The following is a 17,246-nucleotide window of genomic DNA, read 5'->3' on the forward strand; positions in this document are numbered from 1 at the left end:
TCTGTGACTCGATCACAGACTTCATTGCACCACTTGCTATCGAATCAAAGCTCTACATCTTCCTTGGAGGCCTCAACTTCCACCTGGATGACCTCACAGACATGGACTCTACCAACTTCTTGGAACGAATGGACAACATTGGCCTCACCCAGTTGGTCACATACCCTACACACAGAGCAGGACATACCCTGGACCCTATCTTCACGTCCAGCAACAGAGTCAAATACAGCCGCACCACTGAACGCACCTGGACAGACCACTCCATCATCCACTTCACCATCACAGCATCACCTCGCACCACCCCAATCCTCCCAGTGCCTCTTTCCGCAGCTGGAGAAAATTGACATGCACCCAATGGAATGGATGAATGTCCTCAACGCCACCCAGCCCGATGCCACAACCAACCTGAACCACACAGTCAAGAACTTCAACACTTGGATCACAAATGCAGCTGACCAGGTTTCCCCCATCAAACCAGCCAAAACCCACAGATCCACCAAACAAGTCAGATGGTACACACTAGAACTCAGCACAATGAAATGTGAATGCAAACAACTGGAGAGAAGATGGTGCACCATCAGAGATGATACAGACCAAGCCACCTTGAAAGCAGAACTCAACAAATACCACCAACAACTCAAAGACGCAAAAAAGAACACCCTTGCAGACCACATCAAGGCTAGCGCCAACCGCACCAAGGAAGATAAGAATAGTTGGTGAATATCGTTACATTCAGCATATGTTGTGACAAATGAAGATAACCGTTCCTTAACAATCTGTGCCACTGTCCCTTAGTCTTGAGAGAACCATTTAGCATGGGCTCTAGCTTGTGGACGCTTAACTACTTTCATAGGGATTAACTTTTCTAACATCAAATGTATCCACTCCCTGAAGGTAAAGTAAGGAGGCGGAGACTTTGTCTTCCAGGCTTGGGATGGTGTAAGTAACAGCCATCTCCCATCTCCCAACTCTTAACATCTAATAGAGCATTGTCTAGTTGGATTTACCAGAGCTGTCTTAGAGCTGGTTGCTTTTTTTCAAGGAATGGCGAACTGCACCATCAGATGATACGACCATATTACTGGCATGGGAGTCTCCACCTTTATGTTAGCCATATTAGAATAGATAGGATCTAATATATAACCTTTAATATGGGTGGGGGACAGGTCCAGTTGGGTGAGCTGTAATGATAGGTCTTAGCAAAAGTTAAATGCCTGTGTACATGAGGTGTCATCTACATGAATGTTCAAGTCCCCCAGCAACGTGAAATTTGCAGACTGAAGGTCGCATGTCGCTATCATCTCTGGTATGACATTACCACAATCTGCAACTGACCCCAGTGGACGATGTAAGAGCAGACCAGTAAAAGTAAATGAGCACGACAGTTTAACTGAAAAAAATAGGCTTTCGACTGCTACAAACTCCAGTGGGGATGCTTTGCACACAATCTTTTCCTTATAAATGATGGCTACTCCTCCACCTTTTTTCCCAACCCAGTCATTTCTCACAGTAGGGTACCACACCAGACACCACAGTCATCATGAACTACATTCACTCGGGAGAACCCACCGGCTCTTCAATCTCGGAAGCAACAAGATTAGCCACCAACTCACAGCCATCATCAAAGCATCTATCACCACAATCACCTTACCTGATGCATGCAAACATGCAGTGGTCAGACCTCTTATCAGGAATCCCACCGTGGACCCCAGCGAACTCCAGAACTATCACCCATCTTGCTGCTTCCGTTTCTCATCAAAGCCCTGGAGAAGGCCATCAACCGTCAGCTCACCGAACACCTGGATAGCAACCGCCTGCTAGACGCCTCCCAATCCGGTTTCTGAGCCAACCACAGCCCTGAGACCTCCCGGATCGCTGCCATAGACTTCATCTGCACCTTACTTGACAGAGAAGAATCAGCAGCCTCTCATCCTTCTCGACCTATCTGCAGCCTTCGACACCATTTCCCACCACACACTCATCCAAAGACTGCAATAGATCAGAAGGCTCACATCTTTCCTTACAGGATGCATGCAGAGAATCCCCCCCTTCTCCTCAGAAACCACAAGCACCCTCTGTGGCATACCTCAGGGCTCATCCTTCGGCCACACACTCTTCAGCGCCTACATGATGCCCCAGGCCGACATCGTCAGAACCCACGATATCAACATCATATCCTACGCCGAAAACACACAGTTCATCCTCTCGCTCTCAGCAGGCCCCGTCACCACCAAGACCAACTTACATAACTGCATGAAGAACGTCACAGCCTGGATGAAGGACACCTGTGTGAAGCTCAACACGGACAAGACTAAAGTGCTGATCTTTGGCAACCATGTCTTCCTCTGGAACGACAACTGGTGGCTCGCCAAACTCTAAACCACCCCTACACCCAAGAATCATGCCTGCAATTTCGGCATCATTCTAGACAGCAAACTAACCATGAAACAACAGATCAACATAGTCACCTCTGCCAGCTTCCACACTCTGCGCATGTTCCGAAAAATCTTCAAATGGCTCTCCACAAGCACGAGAAAAACCGTCAAGCAATCCCTAATCACCAGCCATCTGGACTACGGAAAAGCATTGTACACAGGAACCACAACTTAACTCAGGAGAAGGCTTCAGATGATACAGAATTCCGCTGCCAGACTGATCCTCAACCTACCCAAATGGACCCACAACAACCAACACCTGACGGACGTCAGGAAAAGACTCAAAACCTAGCTTTTTGACTAAACCCAGCTACCCAGCGCCTGGATCCCCTCACGCGTGATAAGCTGTGCTTTACAAGTACTGTTTGATTGATTTTTATTAAAATTATATGTATACTATACATTATAGGAGCTTTCAGCTAGCATCTTCCTCCATTGGTCTTTTATTGTGTCAGTCACATTTCCCTTCTGCCTACTATGACATACAGCAAGCTGCTGTGTGTCAGTCCATTGAAGCAATGTAGCTTCACTGGGAGTGATGGCATCATACTGCCCTTTCAAAAGGAGTATATCCACATACAAATTAGTTCCCTTAAGTGCCAGGGATTACTATAGTAAAGTGCGCTTTTGAAAACAAAGAAATATTTTCGCTTCTAGCCATTTTTTTTAGATTGCTGAGGGCACAGTAGCTTTACCAAAAATAAAAGTTTTACAAAAACCATGCCTAAACAAATAAGCACTGGCAAAGGCATAAAGCTGGCATTCATTTCCACATCAATTGGCTTTGCCAATACTTGTTTAACAGTTCAATAGCAATTGCCATTAGAAGAATGATGGATACTTTTTACCGATATCTGACAAATGCTATAATCTATCTTGAAAGGTTTGACTTTGACAGCTGGGTTCCATGCATCTCTGGGATAAAGGCTATGAGCAGTTGGCCTGCTGTATTTGAAGTATTGACGGTAATATTAATAAGGTTGTACAAAGTCCTTTCATCATCAAGTGTATGCGGAGAATACTCTGGTGCTTATGTCTGGCTGCAGACAGCTTTAGTTGTCTTGAAGACCTCATATCATCAATTCTTTAAGAAAATACAATAGGAAATAGCGTATAGAGAGAGTGGACGTTTGGTCACCCCTTTAGCCACAGACTTTCGTGGTTTGCCCTTGCGTGGATGGGCTGTCCCTCACGTCAATACCATATCATTGTTGGTTCATTTCTCCCATGTGTGCACCCATTCGTTTTTGGTGCTAGGGCATCACAAAGTAGTCCTCTTGTTAGACTGCAGATGCAACATGACATATTGCATATAATTGAGACTCAGTGTTCTATAGTGCAGTGGTTCCCAAGCGTTTTAGAACCACAACCCACTTTTTAGAACAACAAAGTTTTGCAACCCACCTAACTTTAATCAACATGAGGGGGGTTAATTTTTTCATGTAGCTAAAGCATTGTGTGGTAGCCTATTGCCATTTACAGGCAGCACATTTTTCACCGAAATGGCCACTAAATTTGCAGTTTTACTGATATATGTTAAATATTTAAATATGTTAAAAAATGTTGTTCTTCCCAAGTAGTCCTTGCTCCTATGCTGCCGGACACGGGGCCATAATACTAGTGCCGCCTGATGGCTCAATGACTGACGAGCAGATTGAGGAGGCTTGTCAATCCTCAACAAATATTTGCCTGGAGAACCTGTCCATAAGCATTCCACTTTGTGTTGAGATTCAGGCTGGATTCAAGTTCAGACGACAAAGAGGAAGCAAAAACTAAGAGCAAGTTGATGAAGAGGAAGGTCTTTGAAGAACAGTATGGAGTCGAAAGTCTACCTGTACCCCCTCTGAGGAGGAGATTTAGGGATCATACAAAAGGGGAAACCTCACTCAAGAAGACTTCTGTCTGACGCCCGGTGGAGCTGCTTGGTTCAGCTATTGAGGAGATCGTCCCTGGTTCATTACCTCGGCCGTCACCTACCCAGCCAGACATTGGGCACAGTTTCTCCCCGTCTCCCTGTTTCTCCCTTCCACTCCCCCTCCCATGACGAATTTTCTGTAACTCTGCCCTTTTTCTTTGGTTACTAAGATTTTGATTGCTTTTAACAAATGTAACGTTAGCCTGTAACTCTGATCCTCATTGTGTAACCTATGTAAAATGTGTAACTTGCAACTCGCTGTTCCTTATGTAAAGCGCTCTGATACCTACAGGTCTAGCCAGCACTATATAAAACTCAAGATAAAATGTACATGGCCACGGTTCCTTTGCAGCCATGTGAGGGGAGCGTGGTCGGTATATAGTATGAAGGACCTACCCTCTAAGTAGTATCTAAGCTTCTCAACCCCCCACTTAACCGCTAGACACTCCTTCTCTATGGTGGAATACGCTTGTTCCCTGGGGAATAACTTTCGGCTGAGATAAAGAAGGGGCCGTTCATGGCCATCCTTGTCCGGCTGTGACAAGACCGCCCCTATCCCGATACCTGAGGCGTCGGTTTGCAAGATAAAGGTGTTGTTAAAGTCAGGGGTCACGAGTGCAGGGGAGGTTGTCAGTGCGTCTTTTAGAGCTTGAAAGGCCTGGGATTCCCTATCGGAGGGGGCTTGCAGTCTAGGGGATGTGTGAGTCTTACGGAGGAGGTCTGTAAGGGGCCCAGCCAAGGTAGCGAAGTGGGCAATAAATCTGCGGTAATAACCGACTAGGCCCAAAAATGCTCTTAAGTCCCTCTTGGTTTTCGGATAGGGAACGGCCTGGATGGCGGTAATTTTCTCAGTCTGGGGAGCGATGTGTCCCTCCCCCAGGAGATACCCCAGATAGCGGACTTTCTGAAAAGCCACCCTTGATTTCTTGGCGTTCACATGCAACCCTGAACGTCTCAAGCTACCAAGGATATTCCCTAAATGGAGCAAGTGTTCTTCCCAGGACTTACTGAACACCACGATGTCATCAAGATAAGCCCCCGAATACTGCAGGTGAGGGGCCAGGAGGGTGTCCATGGCCCTTTGAAAGGTAGCCGGGGCTCCATGCAACCCAAAGGGAAGGACGGTAAAGTGGTAGTGACCTGATGGGGTGGAAAAAGCAGTTTTTTCTTGGTCGGCTGGGGCCAGTGGTATCTGCCAATACCCCTTGGTGAGGTCGATGGTGGTTATATATCTGGCCTCACCAAGGCGTTCAATGAGTTCATCCACCCGGGGAAGGGGATAAGCATCTTGTTTGGACACCCGATTCACTGCCCTAAAATCAATACAAAACCGGATGCTGCCATTCGGTTTGGGCACTAGGACAACCGGAGAACACCAATTGCTGTGAGAGGGGACTATGACACCTGAGGCCAACATCCTCTCGACTTCTTCCTGGAACGCGGTTCGTCGAGCTTCCGGTATCCGATACGGTTTTTGCTTAACCACTACTCCGGGTGGAGTGGGTATGCAGTGTTCTGCTAGGGAGGTCTTCCCTGGCTGGTCAGAAAATACGTCGGAATAGGTTGATTGGAGGGAACGTATCTCTTCTGACTGTATAGCGGGGAGGTCAGGATTAATGGGGGTCTCGGTGACTGTATGCGGTAGGGGGCAAACTGTGGACACCGTATGGTCTATGGTTGGAGGGGGTCCTAACCATTTTTTTAGCAAATTAATATGGTACATTTGTGTCCTATTCCGGGTCATCTGTAGGATGTATGTGGTTTTCCCTACCTTGCGGACTACCTGGAAAGGACCTTGCCACTCCTTTTTCAATTTGTGGGTGGACGTGGGTAGAAGTACCAACGTCCAGTCACCTATGCTCAGTTCTCTCCACTTAGTACCCCGGTCATAAAAGGTTTTCTGTTTTGTCTGTGCTGCTAGTAACTGGGTATGGGCCAGAGTTCTCAACTTATGGAGTCTAGTTTGCAGCTGTCGTGTGTAATCAAGGAGGGCTTCGGCCTCGTAGAGACCTTCTCGCTCCCAACTGTCCTTGGTGATCTCAAGCAGAGTTTGTGGTTTGCGTCCAAAGAGCAGTTCGAAAGAGGAGGTACCCAGACTAGATTGTTTCTGACTACGGAGAACAAAGAGCGCTAGGGGGAGTAGTTGATCCCAGTTCTTTCCATCCCCAGACAGAAGCTTTTTCAAGGTAAGTTTTAAACTATCGTTATAGCGTTCGACTAGTCCGTCTGTCTGGGGATGGTAGACAGAGGTGGTGATATGTTTGATCTGTAGCTGGTCACAAACTTGTTTTAGGAGACGTGATACAAAGGGTGTGCCTTGATCGGTGACGATCTCACGGGGAAACCCCATCCTGGCAAAGACCTCTACAAGTCTTTGCGCTATGGCGGCAGAGGTGGCGGTTCGCAGGGGGAAGGCCTCAGGATATCTGGTGGCATAGTCGACCAACACCAGAGCATACTGGTGTCCGCGTGCTGACTTAGGCAAAGGGCCGATGATGTCCATACCCAGTCTGTCAAAGGGGGTACCTATAATGGGTAAGGGGTGTAAGGGCACTGGCGGGGGTATATAGGGATTACGACGTTGGCATATTTGACACTCCTGGCAATACTTTTGGATTTGTGCGTATACCCCCGGCCAAAAGAAATGCTGTAAAATAGCCTGTCCTGTTTTTTCTGCCCCTGAGTGGCCCGCCAACAGGTGGGCGTGGGCAAAAAACAAGATTTGGTCCCGGAACTCTAAGGGGACCACAAGTTGGGGAACGGCGTCTTGTTTGGAGAGACGATATAGCAGGCCGTTTTTCTCAATGAAAGTGGGAAATGTCTGATGTAAGGGGTTCTGTGGGTCTCTGGCTTTTTGCCAGGCATGGGTGAGGGTGGCATCGTTTAATTGGGCCATCCTGAAGTGGTTATCTCTTGCCCAGGGTTCAGGCGTAAGTAGGACATCATGTTTTGCAGGACCCAGGGCAGCGTGCATTAAGGGAGTAAAACATGGGGTATCTATCCCGATGATTAGGGACTCAGGGAGATTCTCTAATACCCCTACCACGGCCTCCACCTGTACATTTCCCTCAGTGACTAACACCAACTTAGCCAAAGGGTATTCCTTCACATCCCCATGAATGCAGCGGATGTGTACGGTTTTCCCCGGTAGAAGTCTTGAGGGATGTACCAGTTCTCTCTTCACGACCGAATGTCTGCACCCAGAATCAAGGAGAGCCCTTACCACCCTCCCCTCAAGAGTCACACTTACATAGAATATCGGCCCTGTTTCTTGGGCGAAGAAGACAGAGCGGGGAGCATAGCTCACGTCCATCGGTTCCTCCTCCTTCTCTCTTTTCTTGCGGCAGTACCGGGCAATGTGTCCTCACTCCCCACAGTCATAACATTGGGGGCCTGAGTAGGTCGGGTTCTCCGGGCGGGTTATGCGCGGACGGCTGCTTTCTGGGAGGGGTCGTGAGGGTTTTTTTCTGGCTTTCCGGGACCTAATGGTCGGATGTGTCTCTCAGGCTCTTTTACTGGAGGCCGGCCTTGAGCCCTGGCATAGGAGGTCACCATCTCTATGGCCTGTTCCAAGGTGAGACCAGCGTGTTGCTTTAACCAGCGTTGGGTAGAATACGGAAGGGCCTCCAGGAATTGTTCTAAATAGATTTTATTCATGACCTCTTCCATATTGGCTTCATGTGGTTTAAGCCAGAGGTCCGCGGCTCCCTTCAATTTAAAAAACAGAGTCTTGGGTAAATCACCTGGGACACCACGTTCTTGGCGAAACTTCAGCCTATGGGTCTCGTCATCCACCCCGAGTCTATCAAGTACATACTGTTTCACAACAGTATAGGTGGCGGTTCCATCTCGGTTTACCATTTGATACGCCGCTTGGGCTTCACCGGTTAGGAGCGGGGCGAGGTAAAACGGCCATCTATCTCCTGGCCAGGCTCTAGCACTCGCTGCCCTCTCAAAGTTGAAAAAAAACGCCAAGGGGTCGTCTCCAGGCACAAACTTCTGCAGGGGGACCACTGTCCCAGGTGGATGGCTGGCCCTGCTCTGTCCCAGGTTGACCAGGAGCTGGGCATGTCCTTCAGCAAGTTTAAGTAGACTATCGGCTTGATTCTGGATGGCCGAAGTGAATACTGCGCGATCCGCTTCGACCTGACTGGAGGATTTCTCCACCACCCACTCGAGTTTGGCTTGGCCCTCCTTCATCTGGTGGATAAGGGCTTCCATCCTGTTTCGGATGCAAGGGGACTCTCCTATCTGGCTCGCCACTTGTCACAAGGGACACCCTCTATGGGAAAGGAGGCACGATAGTCTGAGGTCTGGGGTTATGGTTCTTTATTGTTCCACGGTACAAGACACAAGGTAAAGGATGAGGTCGCGTCTTCCTTCTTGGCTCGTCTTCCCTTGGGACGCTTTCCACGGAGTTAGACGCTCGTCCGACTCTCCAGGGAGGTAGAGCGAGGGAAACAAAAAGAACACGGAAACGCACAAAGGTGAGATGAAGGAGCTTTGTATGGATTTGAGACAGGGTAAGGGGAGTGATGGGTCACCGGGGCTGCCACCACGTAGAATTCATACCACAAAAACAATAGAAGTCTCGCAGGTGAAGGTGCAGGGAACAGGGTGAAAGAACGTACTCTGTGTCCCACACACGCCCACCCCTCTGTGACCTCCCCAACTCAATCCTACCCCGTCCCTCCCCGTGAAAAAGCAAAATCCAGGACTCGGTCCCGTACCTTTCCCAGCCACGCTCCTCCGGAAACGTGGCGGGGCGAGTCGCGTTTACGTTGGCCTCCTGGCTGCTTCAGATCCTCGACCTCGTCCTCTCCGATCCCTCCGCTCGGTTTCTCGCCGTCTCCACCGCTTCGTTGCTCTTGCCCTTCCTCTCTCTCTCCACTCCTGCTTCCTCCGCCGGCTTTCGCGCCTTGGTCGTCTTCCGGGTTCTCTTTACAGGCAATTACTTCCCGTGATTGGAGGATTGTCGCTGACGTCGTTCTCACAGACTCCTCCCCCAGGGAAGTCCAGTCTGGATTAAAGGGGCCGCTCTCGTCCTGCGGCCGAGGTGGAAATGATTAGTCATTATCGTCTCCTGCTCGATCCTCCTCCAGAGTGACCCCCTGGCATGCTCATTTACTGCTTTTATGTGTCAGTAATGTATTGTTTGGGTGACATGCTATAAGGATAGAGTGCTAGTCACCAAACCCCCTTGCGTGTTCATTTGTTTAGCCTTGCCTTCACATTCACTTGGTGGATTTATGGCTTTTTGTTTTCTTCACATAGGCTGCTTTAAAGAAGCAACAAAAATACTGGAAGTTGTCAAAACTATGTACTATGCGATATTTTGCTGTGTTTGATTGACAACATGCAAATGTCAACTTTTGGCTCCTTTTCATAGCAGCACTCTTCTATGACGGTACAGCTTATCTCTGCTAATAGAGCCTGTGCAGCAAGGGGGCCTACTGGCAGCTTTCACGTTTTTGTAGTCCCAGATTTTGCTTCAGTGTGGGTTTTTTCTTTCTAGGATAGCTAGAGGCAGCACACACAACGTTACCCAACTGTTAACAAGCACTTCTAACAAAAAGTCGGACTTATTGTCATGGCAGAGGACGAGCCTAACACACATCATATTGAACTAATTCATTAAAACCTGAAGCAGATCAAAAGTGATATAGACCAGAATCATGGACCACACATAGAGGTGCTTCAGGATAAACTTGTTTGTGGTTTTATGCTTGTGAGGATTTCCTGCTTAGCGCCCACTACACAATGTCAAGGCGCTTCTCTTGGAAAACACCCGAGCACCTCACACAATCAGTGGGAATCCTTAGAATTAAAGAGACAGAAAAAAATGTTTTTTGTCTGGTGATTAAGGCGTTGACTTGGCAGCATTGAAAAAAATATAACTCATCTTATTTTAGGGCGCCATGCAGGGAACCCATGGTGTTTCATTATAGCGCTTCCTGACACCGGTTCCAAGCTTCTTAGTGCTGTTAGTATGAGCTGTTGGCATCTGAACCCCCAGCGATGACAGCTTCAAGTTACAAAAAAATGATTAAAGAGAAACATCCAGTGCTTAATTTGTAGAAAAACAAGTACTGGGGCTTAAGGTACTTCGCATGAGGCCACTGCCACTTGCACCACCCACTGCCCCTGCCAGTGCCACTAAATAACATAATTCTCCTTCATGCATGATCATTTGGACTATCCCAGGTCACACAAGGTTGTACGAATGACTTGAACGCACTGGTATTATGTATTGTGTTTTTTTTTTTTATACAGTACATTGAATTGGTAAACGGTCAGCCAATGTGACTGTGCTAAAAAATAGTCAGACAGCGCCACCTTGTGGGGGAATGTCACAAACAAGTGCCGGTTGTAGGAATTAGGTGGTGGTGCTGAAGCTGAACTCAGGAAACCACCGGCACAAATTAAGCACTGAGGTTGAGCTATCTTGCTTTAATTTGTGACTTTTTGCCAACTGCAGTACACTAATAATGGTATTAGAAATGGCTGAAAAGTGTCTGCATATTTTTTAAGGTACTTGAGTAACAGTCATTTCAAGGCCAAACGAATGCTGAAGGATAGCACGGCCGTCGCGGTGATCGCAGAGCCCTTGTTGTGTTAAGGCTTCATTCATGTGCACATTTAATATTTATCTTCCAAGTTAAGTAGTTATGGGAACTCTGCATTTTGCTGCAGTTTTGCAAGCCTGGTGCAGCGGGTGGGTGGATAGGTATTGGTGAAAAGAAGTTGGATGGTCTTAGATGTTGAGCCAAGGGACGCGAAGGGGGGTCCGTTCTTCACATGTCCCGGTGACAACACCCACTACAGAAAGATGCCCTCTAGACATTAGAGCCAATAGCCTTAAAAGTGCAAAAACCCAAAGCCATAGAAAAGAAACCCTTCGCTACATCCACATGTTTGTTATTGATTTGTAAAATCAACCTTCTGGTAAAAATAGAGTAAGACTGAAAATGTGTTTGGAATTCTTGTGGCCAACACTTGATATACTTAACTTGAGATAGTGTAGAAAAACCGAGACTGATTTGCATATTGTGGATCTCTGTCTAGACTTGCATGGTGGGTGAAAAATAATGGAATGGAATGAGGACTCAAGTGGTCGCCTTTGGCCGAGATTACTTCAAGTATTCCACCCATCACTTTGTCGCTTGTTGTAGGAAAAGCCCATACCCAGTAGTGCATGCTACCTTGAAACTGGGCTAGCACACCTTTAGCTCCAGTATAATCAATTTCATTGTATTGGCGACATAAGCATCTGTGCCCCATTCTGATTGACCAAAGGCCTAAGGGGCTAAACGTTCAGGCACACAAGCCAGTTGCGGCTGTGTTTTAGACAGGTGACATTTGAGCCTGTGTATTTGATATAAGACATTCCCTGGGCATGTGCCAGGAGCTCCTGAGACTTCCAGTCAGGTAGTCTTTGAATTTGGTGAATACTGCTTTTTCAGACCTCTTACCTAGGAAGAGTACATTGGCAATTGGTCTGTCATGGTCTGTGGCAGTGTAGGATGTTATGGTCATATATAGGCCCCTTAGCAGAGAGTGGCTCGATGTACGGTGTTATGGTCAAACATAGGCCCCCTAGCAGAGAGTGGCTTGATGTAGTGTGTTATGGTCAAACATTGGCCCCAGCAGATGTTATGGTCAAACATAGGCCCCCTAGCAGAGAGTGGCTGGATGTAGGGTGTTATGGTCAAACACAGGCCCCCCTAGCAGAGAGAAGCTCGATGTAGGGTGATATGGTCAAACACAGGCCCCCCTAGCAGAGAGAAGCTCGATGTAGGGTGATATGGTCAAACATATGCCCCCTAGCAGAGAGTGGCTCGATGTAGTGTGTTATGGTGAAACATAGGCCCCCTAGCAAAGAGTGGCTGGGTGTAGGGTGCTATGGTGAAACATAGGCCCCCTAGCAGAGAATGGCTCGATGTAGTGTGTTATGGTGAAACATAGGCCCCCTAGCAGAGAGTGGCTCGATGTATTGTGTTATTATACATAGGCCCCCTAGCAGAGAGTGGCTGGATGTAGTGTCTTATGGTGAAACATAGGCCCCCTAGCAGAGAGTGCCTGGATGTAGTGTGTTATAGTGAAACATAGGCCCCCTAGGAGAGATGGCTGAGTGTAGGGTGTTTTGGTGAACCATAGGCCTCCTAGCAGAGAGTGCCTGGATGTAGTGTGTTATGGTGAAACATAGGCCCCCTAGAAGAGAGTGGCTCGATGTAGTGTGTTATAGTGAAACATAGGCCCCCTAGGAGAGATGGCTGGGTGTAGGGTGTTTTGGTCAACCATAGGCCTCCTAGCAGAGAGTGGTTCGATGTATTGTGTTATGGTGAAACATAGGCCCCCTAGCACAGAGTGGCTCGATGTCGTGTGTTATAGTGAAACATAGGCCCCCTAGCAGAGAGTGCCTGGATGTAGTGTGTTATGGTGAAATATAGGCCCCCTAGCAGAGAGTGGCTCGATGTAGTGTGTTATGGTGAAACATAGGCCCCCTAGGAGAGACTGGCTGGGTGTAGGGTGTTATGGTCAAACATAGACCCCCTAGCAGAGAGTGGCTCGATGTAGTGTGTTATAGTGAAACATAGGCCCCAGCAGAGAGTGGCTCGATGTAGTGTGTTATAGTGAAACATAGGCCCCAGCAGAGAGTGGCTCGATGTAGTGTGTTATAGTGAAACATAGGCCCCAGCAGAGAGTGGCTCGATGTAGTGTGTTATAGTGAAACATAGGCCCCAGCAGAGAGTGGCTCGATGTAGTGTGTTATAGTGAAACATAGGCCCCAGCAGAGAGTGGCTCGATGTAGGGTGTTGTGGTCAAACACAGGCCCCCTAGCAGAGAGTGGCTCGATGTAGGGTGTTATCGTCAAACATAGGACCCTAGCAGAGAGTTGCTGGATGTAGGGTGTTATGGTCAAACATAGGACCCTAGCAGAGAGTGGCTGGATGTAGGGTGTTATGGTCAAACATAGGACCCTAGCAGAGAGTGGCTGGATGTAGGGTGTTATGGTCAAACATAAGACCCTAGCAGAGAGTGGCTGGATGTAGGGTGTTATGGTCAAACATAGGCCCCAGCAGAGAGTGGCTCGATGTAGTGTGTTATAGTGAAACATAGGCCCCAGCAGAGAGTGGCTCGATGTAGTGTGTTATAGTGAAACATAGGCCCCAGCAGAGAGTGGCTCGATGTAGGGTGTTGTGGTCAAACACAGGCCCCCTAGCAGAGAGTGGCTCGATGTAGGGTGTTATCGTCAAACATAGGACCCTAGCAGAGAGTTGCTGGATGTAGGGTGTTATGGTCAAACATAGGACCCTAGCAGAGAGTGGCTGGATGTAGGGTGTTATGGTCAAACATAGGACCCTAGCAGAGAGTGGCTGGATGTAGGGTGTTATGGTCAAACATAAGACCCTAGCAGAGAGTGGCTGGATGTAGGGTGTTATGGTCAAACATAAGACCCTAGCAGAGAGTGGCTGGATGTAGGGTGTTATGGTCAAACATAAGACCCTAGCAGAGAGTGGCTGGATGTAGGGTGTTATGGTCAAACATAGGCCCCCTAGCAGACTCTGCAGGTGAACTGGCAGCTGGCAAGAGAGGACTTTTTCATGGGAAGAGTTAGCTAAAGGACATAGAAGGGATTGGAGGATAGGAGCCAATGAGTTGAGAAATTCATGACATTAAAACCCTCATTGGGAGAACAGTTTAGGGGGAGGGGTGATAACAGGAAACCGGTAATGTTGTGATTACATAAAGGTAAAAATCCAGATCTAACAAAATTCTATGACCATGCTTTGCGTGAAAGCCTGACACCAGAGGCGTGAGACACTGCCTTACGAGCAGCGATGAGCAAGGAAGGAAGAGCTTTCCTAAGAGCTCTCAGCAGCAGAAAACATGTTGCGAAGACTGAGGAAATCTGCAAGGCAAAAGAAAGGTTTTGATCAACCTTGATGCTAAACTTTGTAGCTGTGACTGAGGGAATGGGATGAGGGCCAGGGTCTGAAGATCTCCATTAAGTAGACCAGACAGTGTGCGGACGGCAATAACTCATTTTTCGTTTTCTCGAAATTTAGTTTGAGGCAGCTGTCATTTATCCACTTTGCTACCTCTGACATACATGCCCTGAAGGTCTCCTGTGTGGCCATTAGGCAGATTGATATCAATACTATTAATGGAGTATTGAAAGAATCCGATAACATGTTAAATCCGTACGACCGGAGTAACTCAGCAAGAGGCGACGTGTAAACATTGAACAATGTGGGGCTTTAAGAGGGACCTCATAGTAAAGAGGGAAGGAAAAAGTTATCCGGCGGCTGAGAGACCAATTGTGATCTGTAAGCTACATACAGCTATATCAGTGATGCTGAAGAAATACTTTAAGAGGAAGGCATGTGAGACCGTATTACACGCAGTCTATTGGCCAACAGTATAAGTGCACTATAAGAGCAGCAGAACCACCGTGGATCGGAGACTCTCTAAGACCACAGGTTGTGTTGTATCAGTGCTATGATTCAAGCCTCAAAACACTAGTTTAGCATGAAGGGATGGTCGCTTCCAGGGGCGGAGTACGACCTTTTTCTATTTGACACCAAAGTTATGGAACTTTCTACCAGATAGAATTTGTATAATAGAATATGAAGTTGGTTTTAAGAAGCAGCTAAAAGCATGGCTGTTTGTAAACTAGGCAAAATGGTGTATGCCGGGCAGGTGGTTCATTGAAGGGCTGTCGCCGCTTTTGTTGTTTATAGCGCTGGGAGTCCCATATGGATAGCTATGCCCTCTATAAATCCCATAGATTAAAATACAATACAATAAAATAGAATAGAGTGGAGAGGAGTGGCGTGCAGTAGTGGCTTGCAAAGGTAAGAGCGGTGGGGCGGTGTGGCAGGGCGGGGGTGGTGGAAGTCGACAGACAACGGGATAAGTAATATTAAATAAATGAAACCACTTGCTTTGCGCTCGCTGCATAGCCGAACGCAAATAAATGGTTTCATTTATTTATTTATTCAATATTACTTATCCTGTCATCTGTCAACTTCCACCACCCCCTCCCTGCTCCGCCGCTCTTACCTTTGCGAGCCGCCACTGGTGGAGTCGAGTGGAATGGAATAGAATAGAGTGGAGTGGAGTGGAGTGGAGTGGAGTAGAGTAGAGTAGAGTAGAGTAGAGTAGAGTAGAGTAGAGTAGAGTAGAGTAGAGTAGAGTAGAGTAGAGTAGAGTAGAGTAGAGTAGAGTAGAGTAGAGTAGAACAGAGTAGAATATAATATAATAGAGCAGAGTGGTGTAGAGTAGGGTAGAACAGAACAGAGTAGAATATAATATAATAGAGCAGAGTGGTGTAGAGTAGAGTAGAACAGAACAGAGTAGAATATAATATAATAGAGCAGAGTGGAGTAGAGTAGAGTAGAGTAGAACAGAGTAGAATATAATATAATAGAGCAGAGTGGAGTAGAGTAGAGTAGAGTAGAGTAGAACAGAGTAGAATATAATATAATAGAGCAGAGTGGTGTAGAGTAGAGTAAAACAGAACAGAGTAGAATAGAATATAATAGAGCAGAGTGGAGTAGAGTAGAGTAGAGTAGAGTAGAGTAGAGTAGAGTAGAACAGAGTAGAATATAATATAATAGAGCAGAGTGGTGTAGAGTAGAGTAAAACAGAACAGAGTAGAATATAATATAATAGAGCAGAGTGGTGTAGAGTAGAGTAAAACAGAACAGAGTAGAATATAATATAATAGAGCAGAGTGGTGTAGAGTAGAGTAGAACAGAACAGAGTAGAATAGAATAGAATAGAATAGAATAGAAGCGATCTTGAGATGACATCATAGAGCTCATGGGGGCCGTTTAATAACTGAACATCACTCAGAAGCTATGTGATGACACAGCAGAGGGTAGGGATGCCATGGGGTGACATTACACAGAGCACACAAGGCAAGTTGATGGCATCATAGTCTGTAATATCACATCACACCACATGAACAACGTAGAGATTGAAACAGCGAAAGGTGATGGGTGAAATGGTTGCAAAAGTCTCAGCTAATAGCAATCACTTGTGCAGCATTCTAGATCACGTTTTTGTCCACTCTGACACTGCAGATGGGGAGCAACCATATGCAAATGAATCTTGATCCTGCTCCAATAGAAACAGCCCATGCCACGCCACCTCAGTACAAGAACACATGCCACCCCAGACACATTTCAGTCTCTTTGGGTCTCATCAGTAGAGTGCAGCCTGGATCCTCAAGCAGTGGCTATGCACTGATGTCACAGCACACAAACATCAATGACGTAATGGAGCATAAGGATGATTATGTACATAGAACCGATCAGTAATTATTTCACAGCTTCAGCTTCTCTTGCATAACTTTCTCATCCGCTCTCCACTATTCTTTTTCCCATGCTCTTTTTAAATGTCAGGTTCATAAAATGATCTATAACTCTGCTCTACGAGGGTATTTCTGTCTGTAGTTGCTGTTCATACTCCCAAACAGTTAAATTACGCTCATCAAGGACTCTTGACCTGGTTTTGTGTTAAACATCAACTTGCCTTTTATTCTATGGATCTTACTGTCCTACTGTCAAACATTAGTCATCGAAATGGAGGCGACACTCACGTTGCCTGATTTCCGTCCTCTGCGCCCTTGCCTTTCCCCGTCTCCGTCACGCCAGCTGTGGATGATCCGTCCCTCTTCTTCTCGGCATTGCTGTTTTTACTGCTCGGGAACTGCGACATGATCTCATCTGCAGTCAAAAGCGGAAGTGGATGAGCGGCCAACAGATGTGGTGTCAGATTTCACCTAAATACTTAAATTGGCAATGATGGTGCACCCAGTACACAAGCTACAACCGGGGGCTTTTTGTAACTGCATTACAGAGTAATCAGAAGTATTTATCCCACTG

The 17,246-nt window shown here is 47.0% G+C and overlaps 1 protein-coding gene across 2 annotated transcripts in view; it reads right to left on the bottom strand.

Annotated features, from left to right (window-relative positions):
- The window catches only part of TGFB1I1 (transforming growth factor beta 1 induced transcript 1), a 152,652-nt gene that overhangs the window by 18,262 nt on the left and 117,144 nt on the right, over window positions 1–17,246 (bottom strand). For both annotated transcript variants that reach the window (XM_085618413.1, XM_085618412.1), the window contains exon 5: window positions 16,961–17,087. In XM_085618413.1, coding sequence (XP_085474539.1) covers window positions 16,961–17,087 — 127 coding nt within the window. The remainder of the gene's footprint in view (window positions 1–16,960; window positions 17,088–17,246) is intronic.

This window comes from Triturus cristatus, chromosome 7 (genome assembly GCF_964204655.1).
Source record: "Triturus cristatus chromosome 7, aTriCri1.1, whole genome shotgun sequence".
NCBI classification, from domain to species: domain Eukaryota; kingdom Metazoa; phylum Chordata; class Amphibia; order Caudata; family Salamandridae; genus Triturus; species Triturus cristatus.